Genomic DNA, 19,708 nt, shown 5'->3' with positions numbered 1-19,708 from the left:
GATGCTTGTATCTGGTTATCTTCTACTGGGGCCGTAGCCAATTGAATACCAGTCAGCCTCCGGGGAGAGCAGCCTGTGTTCAGCTCGGTGCTAAAGGCTAAGGGTGCGCCAACCCGGCATTTCTGCTGTGGCCCTTCCAGTCAGGAAACATCTGTGCTTCTCTCCCTCTCCCTCCAGTCTTAAAGGATGCTTTGGGGGAGAGAGAGGACTGGGATTTTTGTTTCTTCCCCCTCCTCTTATTTCCATTTTTTTTCCCTCTTGGTAAATTATGCTTCGAGTGGCAGTTTGGCGCTAGACATCAGATTACGCAGTTTAAGACACAAAAGATATAAAACATGGGGGTAATTTTCAAATCACTGAAGTATAGTGTGTTCTCAGCCCCAAAACTAAAAACTGTGAGTTGGAGTTTCTTAGAAATTTCATGCACACAGAAACGCAAACAAAAAGTCTAACAGGAGTCTGCCTCTCTAAGAAAGGTAAAAGGAGTAAAAATAATCTTTAGGAAAACAAAACATTCCTGATAGAGTTTAGAGTTAACTGCAGTCACTCGCATGGCTGGACACGCCCCTAATGTCATAGTTCACTTCTATTCTCCTGCATGTTCGATAATTTGATTGACTCAACAAAGTGGTTATAGCTATGTATGCCACGTTTGTATGCGTAAATAATAAGTAGTTGAGGTGTTTTCAGACTGGGCTTTCTAATGCCCATTTCTTTCTTATTCAGCAGTATACCCAAATTGCTTAAACTGAAGCTTATTCTCCTCATGTGCCCGGTGTGCAATATCGCAGCTGAACACGGTTTGTTACTTGTAGCGTGACTTTTAGAGGTAGTGTTTTAGTGCTATAAGAAAACTGCATTTGGCACAGTGTGGCGATTGCATTACCACCTGCCTTCTAGTCTAATTATAGAAAACTATGCAGCTACTGCAGATACCTGAAGCAACAACTCTTGAATTTTTAGGGATTCGTACTCTTTCTGTTTTGCAGCTGGATAAAGACTTGGAAGAGGTCACAATGCAGCTTCAGGACACTCCCGAGAAAACAACATACATTAAGCAGAACCACTATCAGGATCTTAATGACATTCTTAGTATACGGAACTTCACAGACAGCAAAGGTGAGCATTCGTAAGATCCGTCAGTAGCTTAATCCACAGAGGTTTTAATAGCGATCTCATTGGATTGGTGCCAGGGCACTCAGACCGTGGTAAGACAGAGCTTTAAATATTTTGGTTGCATTGTGGAAAGCATGCAGATTAACCTAAAAAGCTGCATGATACCCACTGAGTAGTTATTTCTCTGTACGCATGTCTTCTATTGTGTGTCCTATGTGTACAATACATGTGGTAAAATGGGAAACTTTGAAAAACATACTTGTGTTCAGAAGTCAAGTCTTCTGTTCTGCGCGGAGAGAGGAACATCACAGACTGTTTCAGATGTTGTAAGAATTATCTGAGCCAGCCTTCAGCAGTAGGAGGCCCGGTTTAATATGTGCTCATCTGAGTAGGACGTTCACATCATGCGTTTGGACACTGCTATCAAGCACGTAGAAGGGAAACATGTAAATATTTCAGTGCTGATTTGGACTCTAAATGTAGAATTGAAGGCACTCATGTATGAAAATTCTTCCCTAGGAACTGATAAAAAAGGATTTCATGACTACTGTAATATTCCTAAGTTGTTTCTACTGTGTCTCTTGCATCGCTCCCTGAAGAAATATATGCAAAAGAATTGCTTCCATTAAAGCTATTTCACTTTTGGGAAGCAATAAGATCCGGTGCATAGTGCAATAAAGTGGAAGCCAGGACACCCAGCTTCCATTTCTGACTCTAGAATGGATCTACTTTGTGACTTTTGGCAAATGACTTTGTACAGCTGAATATTACTATAGTACGGGAAAAACTGCTTGCCCCATGTTGGGAAGCCGTAGACTTGCATGTTTGCTGCAACGCAAGGCTCAGGCTTCCTATCGATGTGGCAACATAAGCTTGGTTATGTGGAACAGAAGCTACTCCTGTAAATATAGTTGTGGAAGAACAATTTTAGAACAGCAGCAACAGTTCATATATGCTTTTGAAGTACATTGAAATTTTGGTTGGATAAGCTTACCTTTTCACGCGCTTTTGGTTTTAGCCTGGGTATACATTTGGTTGTGTAACTTGTGTCAAAAAAAAAAAAAAGAAAAGAAAAAGGAAGAGCTCCATAGAGTTCCCGGTGTCCTTTTTAAAATTAAAAAACAGAAGGGGGGAAAGGAGGAAAAGGAAAACGTAAATAGCTGCTGGAGGCGTGTGATTATTGGGCTGAGATCAGCAGCAAGAACTAACATCAGTGAGTGGGACGAGGCAGTTTTACCAAGCGTGTGAAAGGAACACATAGAATGTTCCACTCATGTCAGATGCTGCAGGGAAAATGATAAATCATGAATAACATTTCAAGCAGAAAAGATACATTACATTGTGCCAAATGCCCATCTGAGTTTGGGTATGAGAAATAAAAGTGATTCTCAAGAGATACGCTAGGTATAAATTTAGGATGGGATGCTTCCCACAGCAGGTTGCACTCCATTAGCAGTAGGATGCTGGCAAAGAAATGAAGGAGAAAATATAACCTTTCTGCACTTACTTGTGGCTATATCTACAAAAGACATCAATGCCTAACTGCTGCTTTAAGCACCAGCATCCAAGGTTGTGTTCCTAAGTTTTCCCCAGCACGGTTCCCTAACTTCTGCATTTCTGCTGTGCGGTACATGTTTAAAATCACCTGTATGTACAGAGCCTTAATGTACAGAGTAGTTTGGAATTATGTACTATTGGGATTTACAGAGTAGATATTTTTCTGCATACTGAAGTTGCTAGACACGGTTTTCTGAATGGACCTACCACATAAAGCTCTGCACAAAACAGGGGAAGAAGAAGAAGGATGTTTTCCCTTGGCTGTCTTTATATTGAATAGGTTAGAGCATCCATTCATCTGGTGATGAGGAACACCTGGATCCCAATTTGCAGCAGCTGTTTGAAACTTCATCCCACACCTGGTGGTGAACGCCCCAAGCTTGAGCGTTATGGAGTATCCTGATCCTGACTCCACTGCCATCAAACATTCATACTTCCAGCCTCTGAGCCACCATGTTCAACAATCCTTGCTGGCCTTTTTCTGTCTCTCCGTTTCCGATTCTTCTGCCCCTTTTTTCTTCTCTTTCCCTGCTTTCCTGTCCCTTAGCTACATGTCTGAATCTCCCCTGTATTTCTCTTACTGCAGCCATTCCCAATAGTCAATCTATGTGCTTAATTTAAATTTGCCATTCCAATCAGAATAACAAGGCTTTGGAGAATTCATGCTGCTGAGTCACTGCTGCTTCTGTGCAGATGCAAACAGACATCACTTAAATGGTACTTAAAAAAATTCTGGCCCTTACGGCTACAGGAAAGCTAACTCTGACTGACATAACTATGCTTTCTGTAGCTATGTATTTCATGTAACTTTCTGCAGATGAAAGTACAGAACCTTGAAATTATGCGTCCCTGATGGTACTTGAGGGAAGCTTCGGAATTGTAAATAATTTCTTAGCATGACCTAGAAGTGACCATGTCTCTCACCTCTGCCGTGCAACTGGGCAAGCCCGTCTGCTGTTGTTTTTAAGGTAATGACAAGGTTTGTGCCTACCTTAGACCTTGTAAAAAATGTGATCTGAGAGAGAGGGAGTAGGACAGTGAAGAGAAATGCTAAAAATAGCAGCTGACTTAGAGCTAAAAATCATTTTTTAGAGCGGATCATTTGCCACATTTGCATTGTGGACATGGCTGAATCCTGCGTCAATATTCTTTATAAAATACCGTGCTGTTCTGAAGGAGTTCACATAGAGAATGCCACGTAGTGTATCCCCACTGCTATTGCTTACACAAATTCAGGGCGCTGTGCTTCAGAGAACAGATAATAACACAGGACTTATGCAATGCGTCTCAAACAAGTCCTAATCAAACTTTAATAGCATTGTACACTTCAGTAGGTTTCTGATCTGTAAAGATTGTCTAGAGTTAAAATTTCTAACTCCTATAGCCAAGTGCCAAAGGAGGTTATTTGATTCTTCCCACCACCCTCATTTATATCAAATATGGATTTAAGATACCAAAGTGAGGTTACTTTAGCCAAAATAGATAGACACAGCTGTGCACTCCCATAACTGCCTGACCTCAGGCAAAGTTTCATAACTTTGGAGTTCCTGGTTAGTTATTAACAGCAACAGCTCCTGGTGTAGCCCAGGAGCTCTTTGCTGGCACAGGGACTCCTTTACAGCACATTTCAATGCAGTATGTCTCATTTAAAGAGAGATATTATCCGAGACACTCATCTCTTGTTCACAAATGCGTAATGTCCCTGAGACATCTACAGCAATTGGCTATGTAAGAAAAGCAATTAGGAAATGTGGTCTGTAGTTTATGGTTTGATTGCTTTTTTTTATTGCGGGCTTTTGTCTGCACTGCTAGATAGCTTTGTGTGGTCAAGCAGCTCTCAACGTGCTCCATGGACCACAGCTCTGGGACCTCAGATGGCTTCTCCAGTTGAATCTGAAAGGGCATCCCCTTAGCTTCAGCTGATATATTCCTCAGGTGATTTTGAGTTGCTGTGTCTGCTGGCGACCTCGGCTCCGTGCACAGCACAATGTTACTTCTCCCCCAGTTTGCTGTTTGCGGGATCTTGTCACCTCGGCGGAGCAGCAAAGACACTTTACATCTGGGGCTTGGGGCGGGGATGGGCTGCGGGTGAGACCCACGCTTGGCTCGGGCAGGTCCCCTAACTGGCAGCGCCGTTCAGTAAGGGGAGCCAAGCCTGGAGACGCGGCTGAGTTTTCCAGGCTGACGTTTGGAAAAAGGAGGACAGCTGCTTGTGACTGCAACGCTGTGTAAAGAGGAAGGTTGTGCCACGCAGCTCCAGGGAAGAAATACCCTGGCGCGGGCACAAACCAGAGCTTCCCAAAAGGGCTCCTTCCACCCATGGAGCCGGCGGGCCAGAAACAGGGGAGACTTTGTGAAGGTAGAAGTTATTTCTACCGTGCGAGATCCTGCAGGGATAAAAGTTACTGAGGAAAAAAATACAGAGGGAAGATACTATGTGTTTTGGTGGGGTTGGCTAATTTTGCTGCCCTTGGAATCTTACAATCTTACTCTACTTGACTTCTGTTTGACATTTTATTACCTGAAATTATTTGTACATGAATGATTCATAGATTGCGAGAGTTTCATATAAAGCCAAGCTGAGAAGAAATCCGGCAGAAGAACCTCCGTTTATTTCTACCTTTGGCAGTACATTTCAGGGTAGCGTATTAGGAAAATTAATGAATGACAGCCGTACTATGGAAAGTACATAAGAAGCAAGAAAGAGCCTTGCAATAGTCCCCACTTATGAACAAACTCTTTTTGCAGGTTCTTTCTCTGCAGGCACCGTAGCTTGCTCAGAAAGGCTTGTCTGTTTTGAGCCAGAAAACGGTCTTTACTCATTGCTGCAAATGGACTGGGCGCATTTGTTTGCATGTCAGATATGCCTACATACTGTCAGTTGTCACCCCACTCCAATGTTGCCTAGTGTTAGTTTTTCCCCATGTAAGAGCAGCTCAAAGAAAAACAGATTTCAAAGGCAAATGGCTCATAAAAGCAAAAGAAGCAAAACAGAGTTCATCTGTGGGAGGGGGCTGAAATATTACTTCTATGAAGTTAGTGCGATTCAGGCATTAAGCTTGAGATTGAAACCACAGATTTGAAGGGAGGGCTTTCAGAAATAACTCCTTTGAAGGAATGCTGTTTTAAAGAAAGGATATAGTTCATTATAACCCTTGTATATAGAGACATATAGTGATACATACACTAGTTTCTGTGAAGCAAATGGATTCCAGTCCTGAAACTGGAGCTTGTTTCTATTTCAACAGGGAGACCAAACTGCCAGAGGTTCAGTGCCTGCCTTTTCTTGCACTGAAATAAATCCGTAGTAAAGGGAGTTTCTTCTGATTTAAAGTAGTATAAATCAGAGGAGAATCTTGCTGGCCCTTCTTTGTAAAAAATCTTTCTTTCAAAACATAACTATCGTAAGTCATGATTGAGACTGCCTAGTGCTGTGCGCTTAGTTCAGGAGAACTTTTTCTGATATACCCAGCAGATAATGTTATCATTTTAAATTTTTGTTTCATTTTGCTTTCTTTCATCCCATTCACATGCAAAGCAGCAACTGGCTAGTCTTGTTTCATGGTCCGAACAACAGAACTGTGAGAAATTACGGTAGATTTTTAAAATCTACCTTTAGCCTTAAAGTTTCCAGAGTTCTTCAGTAAACCAGCGAGGTTATCTCTGCCAGCTCTTATAAGTCATTATTAAACCACGCTTGCTTCTTTGTGGAGCATAAGATATGCTTTCTAGCAAAGAGAAAACAACAGTGGAACTGAAAGATGTGGGGTGAAGAGCAGTTCTGCCATCTAGTTGTAAGCCATCGGAGGAATACTGCCACTAAAGCATAATGATGAAGATGTTCAATAAAGCTGCAGTGTACGAACGGCAACAAAACAAGCTTCTAGATAAAGAAATACAGTTCGTAAAAGCTTGGAGGAAATGGCAGCGGCAGCAGCAGTCACCTGGTGTTTTCTGCCCACAGCTGCACAGGAGTCGTTAAAATGCATGGTGCGTTTAAGCCAGCCCAGGTAATTTTGACAGCACCGGGTCGTGGAGTGATTATAGGTAGGGCAGGTCGGAAGCGAGCGTCACCCCTGGCAGAGGGAGAGGCGAGCAGCTGGGAGCAGTGACCTCCTCGCCCAGCCTCTCCGCAGCCACCATCCCATCAGCTCCCGCAGCTCGGAGCCTCCTAATTGGAAGCCGTTTCCCTGCTGCAGGTAGGCAAAGGTCCCGAGCTACAGCCTTCTGGCTCTCACCGACAACCGGGCAGCAGGTTTTGTTTTCTAATGAACCCGTCAGTGAGTGCCGTGCAAGGCCCTCGAGATCTATTTGTCTTCCTTCCCGACGGTTTTCTGAATGGAAAGTGCTCAGGCATCACTTATCCAAACTTCTGAGTTCCGGTTTGAGGTCTCCAAAGGTGAAAATTACTTAGAAAGTGCTTCTGGCGCATTCAATTTTGCAGGTAGTTAGATCATCCCAGTGCAACTTGTTCAGTAGCATCTGCAGTGGCAGACAGTATCCTGAGAATGAAGGGCATTTGTCAAGTGGCATACTTAATGAACAGAGGAAGAAAAGACGGGGAAGTACTAAAAGCAGTGCTATACTTTCCAGGGGAAACTGGGAACTCAAGTGTTTACCGTTACCCTCAATTTATTTTCTTTCAGTTGTTGACATTATATAAAATCAGTTTCCTCCATCCTTAAGTTTTTTAAGTGCATATGGCGATAGTGTTTTTTCTTCAAGCTTCAGCTCCTGGAAGCGTATGACTAAGTGAGAATCTTGCTCTTCATCATTTAAATGAAAGGTAAATGTGGAAAAAAAAAAAAAAAAAAGAGGAAAAAAAAAAGAAAGATATTCTTGTTTCCATAGCTGCAGAATAAAAATCTAACAACTCCTCTCCCAAAAAGCTTAACAAATAAGATTTACCCAACTTTTTTGTATTTTGAAAGAAGCAAAGGAAAAAGAAAAAGATCTCAACATTGTGGCAGTTTTATGTGGATTTTGTCTGTATGTTATCCATTTACATTAAAATTTGTATATGGCAACCTGGTATACAGAAATTTATGCAGTGTATTAAGGGAGTCATCTGCAAGAGTGGTAGAAAAGGGTCTATTAAGAATAACACACAGTGATATACGGGCAGTTGGTGTTGAGGGGTGAGTAGGCAGAGAATATATGATTTCTGCTCTGCTTTAAACTAAATCCCCCACCTTTTTGACAGGGACCACCTCCTTCTCTCTCTCTCTCTCACAGCACAACTGAAAGCACATGAAAGCCCTTTAGGGGCACACAACACAGATTAATATATGAAATCACAAACTCCCAAAGCCCAACAGTTGCATATTCCAGTCATTTGATGAAGAATTGTGTCTTCAGTGGCTTTGTAAAAGGTTAAATTGCATATGTTGGCTAAAGGTCTTGGGACCCTAAAATAGTTAAACAATAGACCTTTTCCGTCCCTAATTACAAGGATTACTCAAATTTTAACTTTGGTCTGTATCATAAAGTCAGGAGTTTTCATTGTCATCTCAGATCAGCTCAGGACTGAGCATTGTTTTTAATCACGGAAGTAAAAAGTGTTTTTTCCTACATGTCTGTTTATAGACATCACAAGGCTTTTATGCAAATGTCAAGCTCAATATACACAGAAATGCGATATATGGAAAATAAAAACTGAACTCTTGTGACAGCAAATGCCACACCAGCAAACTTCAGGCTGCCCTGAGATGATAGACTTCACTGCTTATCTTAGCCGCTGTCAGATTTGACTCTCTGCTGTCCTCTCTTCACATCTAAACCATTACCGAATCCTGCCATATCTTCCTTTTCTCTCTCTCCTTTCCTTCTCTCCTGCTCTTCCGAGCTGCAGCAATCCCCATGTCTGCACATTTTTGCATCCTCACCTATTCACTTCTTTCCAACTTGCTTGTTAGAATTTTCACAGCAGAAAGTGAATGCTACAAAATAATGCTGGGGATGACCGCGCTGGGAGGGCAATTACACATGTTGCAGTTTGCCCTCAAAACATTCCTGTTTCTGCTTCCAGCTTCATTCCTCACTCTGTTTCTGCTGCTTGTTTTGTCCCATCAGTGCTCATTGGTAACATATATATTCCTAGCATGCTGGGACCTGAGCATTATTTGGGGATTCTGGGCGTTAGTAGAACAGAAAAGCATCTTAAGCCTTCTGTATGCACTGTGGTTTTCATGCTATTTTCATTTTATCTTCAATATTTTCCTGATTTTCCCCCTCGTACCCATTTTTACATTCAAATCCTCCAGTGTCCTTTCCCAGTTTTTGCCTTCCGTGCTGCCTTAATGCCTGCAGCAATCACTGTTTCTCTATGTGTGTGGCAAACAACTGCCGGTGATGGATTCGGAGCTGCTCTGTAATTATTTATGAAAACTGTGCGCTGTCCTCATTACTCAGATGTTTTCCATGTGACTTTATTTGGCTTAACACAGCAGGGGACTTTGGAAAAGCAGGCAGGAGCAGAAAGGATCCCTGGCGCAGACAGCCACCTTAAAATGGCTGTGTTTGTACAGGTTTCTCGTGGGGGGGAGGAACGATGCCACAGGCTTCAGCACAGCTAGCCAGGGACTACCGGGACTCCTGGAGGAATCAGCTGAAGCTACCTAGGGGGAAAATGATGATCTTCTACACTGTCACTATGCAGGAAAGAGAACAGCAGGAGGCGGCTTAATGAAATCATTATCTGTCCTTCCTGCAGACAGCCTATGGACCGGGGCAGCTGATAGGAATCACATTTCCCTACTAAATGCTAGCAGATAGTTAAATGACAGCGCTGAATTGCTTCTGTGATTGCAAGAGTACCGAGCTTTTATACATCAATGAGATTATAGTTTTTCTAGGAAAAGACTTAAATAAGAGGTTTTATTCGTATGAAAAGGTAACAATTTTTGAGGGCAAGATAATATGGTGGTGCAGTTACATTAATTTTTTACACTGCCTAAGACTAGGTGAGAGAGCATGATAGGGCTACATAGAGGTTTGGTTTGTGTATTGTTTTTAAAGGTGGGGGGGAAGCAAAGGAAGAACAAAAGAGCTTTTGTCCCTTTTCTGTTTCTTCATGGCAGTTCCTATGAAGGAGCATATGACCGAAAGCACAAGAGTACCAAAGACTCACAGGGAAACCTGAAACTGTGTTGGAATATAGGCAGAAAGATTTTCCTTTGTGGTGTTATGACCATACAGAAAATTTTAAAATGGAATGATTTTAAAATGATCGCTTTGTCACTCTAAAGTAAAATTGAATGTGTTATCCATCTAGATGGTGAGAAAGCCATTTTGAAAAATCATCTTGATCAAAATCCACCAGCACAATGGGGCTCATCAGACCCTTCCAGAACAAGTAAAGATCCTATAGAAGACATCAACTCTCCAGAACAGTAAGTATACACCACTAGATACTGGTAGAGAAGAAGGCATCCCTCCTCCCAGGGGTATGGTTGTGCTTGTGCGCGCATGCTTTCTACTGTTTTAGCCGTAAATTTCATCCTGAACACCAGCTGCCTTGCTGATAAAATGCTAATTTTAAATGGTTACAAACCTCATATTTCTCTTTCACGCATTTTTATGGGAAGACCTTTGCTGTAAACCTTTCCAGCCAGGCCGCGCTACAGAGAGAGCCTGGACCGTCAGCGGCAGCAGATGTGAATGGCACGTCCTGAAGCACCACTGGGCGGCAACGTTGTACTGTGATGCCTCCCTGCCACCAGCTCGCCATCCTCACCAAATTTAGGGGATATCAGGGACACTAGATCCGAAGGTGCCCCAAAGACAATCTAACATACTTTTATCTTGTCAGAAACATCCATAACATGATGTCTAAAGTTTCTGTAGAGGGTTACCGGACAAGCTATGCCCAGCCAGCAATGTATATTAAGGAGATAAGAGGATGTGCATATGTGCGTGTGCGTGTTATAACCGTTGTCAACAACCCAAGTCCTTCCACACACCACCCAGAGGGGTTCATGGTGTACATAGCCATTTTGTTCTCTTTCGATCTTAAGCTAGCCGAGAAATAAAAACAGTCTTAGGGCTTTTCAACGTTACCATAGCAGCTGGACCTGAGTTTTGGCACAGGAAAGCCTTCACCGAGTAGTTTCCCTTAGAAACAATGCTGCGGCTACAAGGAGAGGATGGCACAACACACTTGCTGGATTCATGGAGGGGAAAGAGTCTTATAGTGTCAGCTTTTCTCTCCAGCAACCTATGGAATAAACTCATGTAGTACCCTCTACCATCTCTGCAGGGCCTGCCGTGGGCCAGAGCTCAAGGAAGAGCTGTGGTCCTTTGTCCCTGGATCAGACATTTCCCCACGGCAGCCTGGTTACACGGGCATCACTTCACCAGGATCTGAGCTAACAGCTGTCAGACTCCTGTTTTGTACACGGGCGACTTAAAAGCTTATTTAAAAACAGAATAAATTAAATTAATTACTAGACTGAGTCACATGTTACATCAGCGACAGCAAACCTGATTTCAGATAGCAGTTACTGCCTCATACTACCTGGCGCAGGAAAACACATGGATTTCTAACTCTGTCCTTGTAGTCAAAAAAAAAGCCCCAACCCAAACCTGCACAGGAGCTAATCCACACACACATGCACATGCGTGCACCAAAAAAAAGCCCCCAGTAGCTGAAATATCTGGGTATTTCACAGAAGAAGGGCTCTCGCCGAGAAAGCTCTCATGACTTTCTGGGGTCAGCAGAGTGGTTTAATGCATAGCTATTAGGGGTCTGTCTTTTTCCAGCACCATTTGTCAGAAGTAATGTAGTGTGCAGGCAGCCTCCTCCGAACATGGCCCCCTTACATTAAGAGAGGTGCTAAGAAAAACAGACACCCAGATAATCCAGTTCTTCCGATATAGATTTAATACAAGGGGGGGAAAAAAGAAAAACATTTGGTGATGACAGTACCTCCTCTAGGCTAGCAGTAACTGATGAGAAGACTGAGAATTCCTAAAAGTCTTAAAGATCAGGTCTGTACAAATCTGAACAGTCACTGACATTTATGGAAAACAATTAATAAAGTCCTGCTAAATCAAAACAGTATCATACAGCACAGCACTTGTATGGCTGTGACTGTGCCGGGTCCAAGGGTCAGTGTGTCCCCTGAGGATGCGCTGGCATTTTGGGTACCAGAGCCACACCACCCAGGCACAGCGGACCTGCCAGAGAGGGCAAGCGTAGCAGTCTTCCAAGACCAGGGTTTTGTGATTCCCTCTCTTTGACAAGAGGCTGCCTTTTTCCAGACTTTGTGCTCTTTAACAATATCCTTCCTCGCGCGTGCACTTTTTTTTCAACTTGTCTGACAGCACTTCTGGCCTTCCATGGTTATTAAATGTATCATTTTTTTCAAAAAAAAAAAAAAAGTAAAGACAAGCTGTAGCCTGTGCCTTCTTTTTCTCATTTCACTGCACACATAGGGCATCTGATAGAGAGGTAGTCACATAGTCTATTGAACTTATTTCTTATTCAAGAACAGAAATCTCAAGGACATTAGTCTGAAAAACATTTCCTCTTTGCCACAAACCTACGAAAGGAGGATGTTAAGATAATAACCGGCCTGCAGATATGTTAACTCTTTGTCAGCTGTAGCAAAGAGAAGCATCCCAGCTTCGTGTCATTGACGGCACCCCAGAGAGCTGACATCTTCCAGTATGAAAGTTCTTGTAGAGTGCAGAAAAGAGTTTGACTTGGGATTTTGTTCATTCTTTTTTACCACTAGTGCTACCTATGACTAACTGCAAGTGTGATTCCTACAGTTGCGTCCAAAGTGAAGGCAGAGCACTATGCATGCACTTTAGGCTCAGTAGCGCAGGAAGTTGTTGCACATTTGTTTCTGGGGTGTTGTTTATAGCATCACAATGAGAATGTGAAAAACGTTTGTTTTATGCTTGGCTCAGATTTAAAATCCTGCAGCTAAGGAAAATGCAGTCTGTATGACTGTAGAGCAGCCTTAAAGCATGAGTGTAGATGATTCACGGTTCCCTTTCCTTCTTACTGCCTTTCCTGCTGGGCAGGACCCAGTGGGTTATGCACACTGTCACATAAAATTTGCCATCCCCAGTCAGACCATCAGACCTGAGGACCAAAAAGTGGGTGCTGGCTGCTTTGTCTCCTGTTCACACTGGCTACACAGTGTAAATTAACACTTTCTACAACAGTCAAAGGAGTGCTGGTGCAGAGGTTCAAGCCCTGAACTTTGATTTTCCATGGTGCTTATTAGCGTATTCCCTAGCACAGTTGCATCAGCTTTTGCTGCTCCAGGTGATGCTCAGGCACAGTCTGGTATTCAGAAGCCCTGTTTGGGGGGAGCTTGGTTACCTGGATGGAAGCTGCAGCATGCCGGTTCATCTCAGGTCCAGAGAGCATCCTGAACCAGTTTAGAATAGATATAATCATAGAACAGAATGTGTTGGGTTGGAAGGGACCTTTAAAGGTCATCTAGTCCAACCCCCCTGCAGTAAGCAGGGACATCTTCAACTAGATCAGGTCGCTCAGAGCCTCATCAAGCCTGGCCTTGAATGTCTCCAGGGATGGGGCCTCCACCACCTCTCTGGGCAACCTGTTCCTGTTCCAGGAATAATATCTCATTTCCCAGTAGGCCAAGGGTGTCTCTCACAAGAAGCCAACTCCTTCCTCTTCCTTGGGTGTGTGACCTTCTGAGGAAGATTGGTGGACCTTATCTGGACATGCTGCTTCAGTACCAGTTTTATCAGTGCAGCATGCTGAGATATTTCTCAGGATACTATTTGTATTCCAGCCTGATAGTGACCTGCTTACCTATCTGAAGATCGCATCAGTCAGCTTATCTGCATGAATACATTCAATGAGATATCTTCTGTGACCCTTAAAGACATTCTTCTGTGCACCTTCATTCCTGCATGTTGTCCCATCTCATCAGTGACCTACATTCGGTGAACTAGTTTTTGGCACTGTTAAAATTTATACTCTTCTCATTTTAACAGCAACAATATGCAATAGTCTTCCACATCTCTGAGTAAAGGTGATGATAGATTTCTTCAAGACCCCACTAAAACATACCATTTTGCCAGACTATTTCCTGTATGTGGTCATTTTTGTAACCTTCAAAGCAGTTAGTCGCTGTGTAACCCTTATAATAGAAACTACCTTGGTATTTTTTGAGCTAAAGCTCCGCTTTTAGCAGCATTTAAAAGACAGTCAAATACTCTGCTGGAGCCAGTTATGTCAATTTTAGTAAACAAAAATTCTCATAAAAAAAAGTTGGTTGTGACTGGATTATTGCATTACAGCCATATGCCTTGGCATGAACATGCCTCCTTTATTCAGTTTCTTCACTGGCAGCGTTCATATTAGTGTGTCTATGATCCTACTCAAATCTGTTATTAAAATAAGGTGGATTTAGAATGGTTAGTTTACTTGCTAGTACATCTTGCTTTATTATAGTCTTTTAGAACTTCTCCAGCTTCCCAGCGGTTGCTAAAAAGCAACATTAATGGGCTGAAGAATCGACTGAAATGACCCGTGAATGCTAAGACACAGTTTACGCGCTCCCACAGATCTTCAGATGTTTGACTCTAGCAGCAGTTGCTCCGGTCCCCCGAGTTACCGATGGATCTCATCAGGGGTTTTGTATAGCGGAACCAAATTATTTTTCAAATGCCTCTGCCCCTTTGTAGCATCGTGCGTTGCGTTGTGTTCCTATGTGCATTGACATTGGAAGTCAACCTTTTACTTGATTTTATTTATCCCTAATAAATGGCTTTTGTGTACAGAGCTGAGGGTACATGCCCTATTCTAACGAAATACCTGATAAGTGGCAGTTCTGTGTGTGGCATCACCTCTCCTTTCCATCTCCTTCAGTGGTTGTAGAAAACCACTAATACTAACCATTCCCTCCCCAACATACTTAACCTTATGCTTTGCCATATCTATATCGTATGGACAACTCCAAACAAATTGTATGCCACCATCCTGAAAAGCATTGACAAAATGCATCAGGGGTGGAGGTGTGGGGGGGAAGTACTGATGCTGGAGGGAAAAAAAGCCCACACAGTGAGGCGAGGTACGAGATTTACTTTCACTTAAGGAGAAAACAGCAGTTTTGTTTGGATTTTGTTACTCTCTCTGTTTTGTGTTGGTTTTGCCCTAAGAGTTTTGTCTAAAGTCTTAATTGCGTGTGAGTCTCCAGGCTACAGTCCTCCGCCTCAATTCCAGGAACCAAGTTTTCATGTGAAAGTAAAGTTTAAGTACAGCTAAAGCAAAATTTGCCACCCACTGCAGCCACTGTTGGCAGAGCCAAATAAACATGCTTTGTCCGTGGTATGGCTAACACTTAAATGGGTGAAAAAAAATCCCATTCACTTGATTATGCAACTGGATTCCCTTGGAATAGCTTCAGAAAGCTCTTTAATAAGAAGTCTGTACAGTTGAACAAAGTAAGCGTTTCCACTGGTGGGAAAATAAGCACGGGCAGTTCTGCGTTTGACCCTGCAACGGGAGACAGAATGACAATCCGCAGGGTCAGGCTCTTAAGGATTCAGCACATGGAAGCAGGGAGCCGTGCCACCTCTGCACTCCTTGGGAACAAGGCATGATTTCATTGATACCACCAGAAAGAGTCGGGCACAGCAGCAAAATAACAACGAACGGATTTTGTTTAATCCCGGGGATGCATTGCCAGCACTACAATGATCAACACTGTGGATTAATATTGCATCAAACTTTTAAAGAGACTTTGCGGGGGAAAAAAAAAAAAAGAGAAAGATGTTCCCAGCTAGGCAGACTACAACGCTTTCCACCACATCTCTATATAAACAAGCCTTAGTTTGTAGTGAAGGAACTAAAGAGAAGCAGCATTACATTTCTTCCTGTTTGAATTTGAAAGCTATACTGCTCAGTCCCCAAGCAGTGCAATGGATGCCTTGGTAGCTGTCTCCACTTCCTAACACAAAGCAAAAAAGAAATGAAACGTCATTTGAATCAGAAAGGCTGTCCAAAGGCAAGCTTTCAAACATGCACTTCTTACAAGAGCCTGTCTGTACACAGTCATTATAACAGATAACAGGGAAATATAAATTTAAAACTCCATTGTACCGATACAATGCTTTGTATGGGCATTTTTCTTCTGGAATCAAAAAGCCAGTCTTCGGTTCAGCTCTGTCACTTTGACATCTGTCTTCTCTTTAAAAAGTCCCTCCGTGTTTCAGGAGTGAATGTCTCCAAATGCAGAAGCAATCCTGGTACCGTAACATCTTAACCACTGAAAGCATCTCTTGCGCTAACTAACCTGGACTGGATTTTGATTGTGTGAGAGGTGCTAGTAGATCCACAGTGTGGGGGTAGAAGAGGCCTTGTCTCACGGCACCGTCCTCTCCATGGCAAGGGGTTAGTCGGGCTATCTGTGAGCACGGTTTAGTATCCCTTTTAAATAAATCAAACAAAACAAAACAAAGCCCTGCCAGTTATCGTGATGTCAATCTGCTTGGAGAATTGAATACAGAATGTTGGGTTCCTAAATATTGAATTTTGGTGTGGGTGGTTGCTTAGACTGCTTTTAGAGTGCCAGCTCCTCAGTCCCACGGCACTGACTGCGGGAACTTGAGAGCACCCAGCACCTCAAAAGCACAGACCGAAACTGCAAAGAGGAACTACTTGGAAAGAGCCATCAGTCCGAATTCTCTCTTTCCACGCACCTGTGTTTGCCTTAGCTGGAGTTGCAAAAATGCCATCCTTAATTCTAACATCCTTGTGCTAAGTGGTGCATGGCTTAAAACTCAGCCTGTGGCCTCACGCGTGTCTGTGCCGTTACCCGGGGCTCTGCATGCAATAGATCACTTCGCAAGGGGTGGGAGGTTGCTAAGCTGTATGCCCTCATTGCGTACTTAACTTTTTCCCGTATCAGCAGTCTAACGATTACTCTGAAAGTGCCTGGGAATTTCAGAAGCTTGTGGGATGCTGAGAGCGCACCCTTAGATTCTTTTGTCATGTCTAACCTGTCAGAAAAATTCCCCAAGGGGAAATAACACCCTTGGCGGCAGTAGCTCAACAGCAGCCAGCGTAATGCTCTTGGCATTAACTCTCTCTGTCGCAGCAGCAGGCACAGAAAATACCCTTGCAGCAACCCGCAGACATAGCAAGCACGTCATGTATTGCGTTTTCCTCTTGGCTAATGCTCCTCTCTCTCTCTCTCTGTGTCTCTCTCTCTCTCTCTCGCAGCATACAGCGTCGGCTGTCTTTGCAGCTGCCCATTCTCCATCACGCCTACTTGCCGTCCATAGGAGGAGTGGATGCCAGCTGTGCCAGTCCCTGCGTCAGCCCCAGTGCCAGTCCTCGGCACAGACACGTGCCGCCCTCCTTCCGAGTGATGGTGTCGGGGCTGTAGGCAAGGGAGATCAGTGCTTCCTGAACTGCTTTTAAGTACTCAATGACTGGACTGAACATCTGACCTAGAACTCTGCTACAAACATATAACATTGGCTCTTACCGCAGAGGAACTACCGCTGAGGCCGTCGTCGCAGGAGTGCCCGGGTAACTCCTGTGGGAAGGCGAAGGAGAAGGACACAAGGAGTTTGTTCTGTAGCCTTATTCATGGAGTTTTTATTTCTTCACGTAGAAGTCACCGAAAAACATTTCTTCCCAAATTTCTACTCGCAACAAGAAGGCTGGGAAATACGGATCTTGCAAAAAAGACACTAGGAAAACAAACAAAAAAACCACTCAAATGTCACTGAGCTTTATGTGGCTGCTGAGAACATGCAATTCTATACTGTATCCATGTAAGGAAAATGCAATGGTTGAGCTATACCATATTTATTGAAATAGATACACTCATTTTTACAAGAGTTGTGTTAAATCGCTGGAAACATTCTGCACTGGTTAGTCTTGCTTGTTTTCATTTCAGGGCCGATGCTCGCTAGGAAAGGAGGATTGTGAGAAATGATTCCTCGGGTGTCATTGAGACTCCGCAGTGCTGTGAGCAGGGTCACCTCTAGCTTGCAGCTGTACGTGAAACCCAAGCAGAGGCTGAAGCTCCAGCTCCGAGTTGTCACCAGCTGGAGAGCTGCTGGTCGGAAGCGGAGCGCTTCGCCCTTCTCCAGGGACGATGGTAGCGACGGCCGACCGTCTGCAGCTTCAGTTTAGCAAAGTTTCTGCACCTATTTCAGAATAAACGCCGCCAATCGTAATGTACTAAACTGTCTGGAGAAGTCCTAGGGCTGATGACTCAAGGACAGATGGGTAGTAAAGTCTTAATGTCACAGGACGGATTGTTTTTCATAGTTTGTTTGAGTTATGTCACACATAATTACAATAAAATTAATTTAGTGGACTTGGGGGGGGAGGGGTTAGGGCACAGCACTTCGCTGCTGCAGGCAAAGCCTGCAGAGCACATAGATGTGAATATACACTATGTTTGCTTTGTACCTGCGTGTGTGACAGTTGTAGCGGATAATAGAGAGGACAAATCAAATTTACCAATAGAATATTTTATCTGAATCCTAAAAGGACTGTGAAAAAAATGCAGCGGTTTTTGTACTTTAGCTCCATCCCCTGAACCGAAGTAATTAGGAGGAACGATAGTGGCCTACCGTCGGGAGCAGCTCTGGAGCCAAACCCTCAGGCACAGGTGAGACACACATGCAGCTTCTTTTTCCAAGGGACTGGAAATGTGGCATCTCACTGCCAGGGCTGTTTGCTAAGAGTGGGGGGGGGGGGGCGGGAACCACATGAAGCACCCACTGGGCTCTCGGTTTTGTTTGACCAACACCTGTGCACCTCAGACCAAACCTTTGGAATGACGTTTCTACAAAGGTTTATAAATCAGCGATGACTGAAGCACAGCTGAAGAGGTTCGTTAGCTGAGGGACTTAAGCGCAGCTTTGACAAGCTAGCATAAATCTCCATTAAAAAATAAAACACACCTCATAGTGGCCAAAACCAACATGACTATGTATCTGAATCTTCCAATCAGGAGCATCACAAACTATTTCACTTGGCACATACAGTAAGAGAGGTTATGGAAATACCTGTAGCTTTTAGAACAAAAACATGTAAGTATAAACACAGATAAAATAGAACTCATTACTCTGTTTAAGCACTAAACACTGACGTTGTCACTCAATGTGTGTTGACAGTATTCTCTTGCTTTATTAATATCATCAGGGCCTGGTTTATTTTAAAAGGAATGTTAATTTTTAAAAAGAGAAAATTACAATATTGTATATAATGTATACACAAAGATCTCTGTAGAAATATTATTCCAACTTAGCAGGAAAAAAAAAAATTCAGAAGTATCGGACCATTGGAGGTGAGTGTGTGTGTGTGTCTGTAACTTCGTGAATACTGACTGTGTGACGTTTATTAGGTTTAAACCATGCAGTACATTCTTTGTCTCAATGATACTGTAGTTTCTCCCATAACATTTTTTTTTTTACTTTACTGCAGATAACAAGACCAACCAAGTGAATATAGCTATTTAATGTTTCTGTTCTTTTATACTGCAGCAAAAATGTACTGTAAATTTATGAAGAGGCTGTGCCCCAATGGCATTTTCCAATGATGTTAGTGCACAAATGCTTTAAACTAGACTGGAACTGCCAGAATAAAATGTAAATGAAGAATTTCTTGTATAACCTTATACTGCATGAGATCAGTTTTTAATAAATTGTTGCAAATCTGTTTTTATGAATAAAATATATAAAACCTAGCTTTTTGGACTCAGTGCCCTCTTCCCCCACAGCAAAACCATTTTTAATGTGTGTGTGTGTGTGTGTATAAGCATACGTATGTATAAAAGCCTCCCTGGAGAAGGAAGAATCCTATTGCAACACCACATTGTAATAAAAAGTCAAAATACACATCCTAGTAGCTGAAAGGTTCACATCTAGAGAAAATAGACACATGAGCTTCTGCCCTGGAATACAGTTACTGCAGTACTCAGGAGGGAAGTTTAAGACCATTTTCAAGTGGGAAAATAATCAAACATATGCTGAACATGTACATCCAAACCACACTTAATACACGCACTGCGCTCTCTTGCAC

General features: G+C 43.0%; 1 protein-coding gene across 1 annotated transcript in view; it reads left to right on the top strand.

Annotated features, from left to right (window-relative positions):
• The window catches only part of GABBR2 (gamma-aminobutyric acid type B receptor subunit 2), a 488,425-nt gene extending 471,374 nt beyond the window's left edge, over window positions 1-17,051 (top strand). The window contains exons 17-19 of the mRNA XM_054191752.1: window positions 990-1,119; window positions 9,947-10,064; window positions 16,886-17,051. Coding sequence (XP_054047727.1) covers window positions 990-1,119; window positions 9,947-10,064; window positions 16,886-17,051 — 414 coding nt within the window. The remainder of the gene's footprint in view (window positions 1-989; window positions 1,120-9,946; window positions 10,065-16,885) is intronic.
• The last annotated feature ends 2,657 nt before the right edge of the window (window positions 17,052-19,708 follow it).

Source organism: Rissa tridactyla, chromosome 2, assembly GCF_028500815.1.
Source record: "Rissa tridactyla isolate bRisTri1 chromosome 2, bRisTri1.patW.cur.20221130, whole genome shotgun sequence".
NCBI classification, from domain to species: domain Eukaryota; kingdom Metazoa; phylum Chordata; class Aves; order Charadriiformes; family Laridae; genus Rissa; species Rissa tridactyla.
This window is presented reverse-complemented; position numbering and strand designations above follow the sequence as displayed.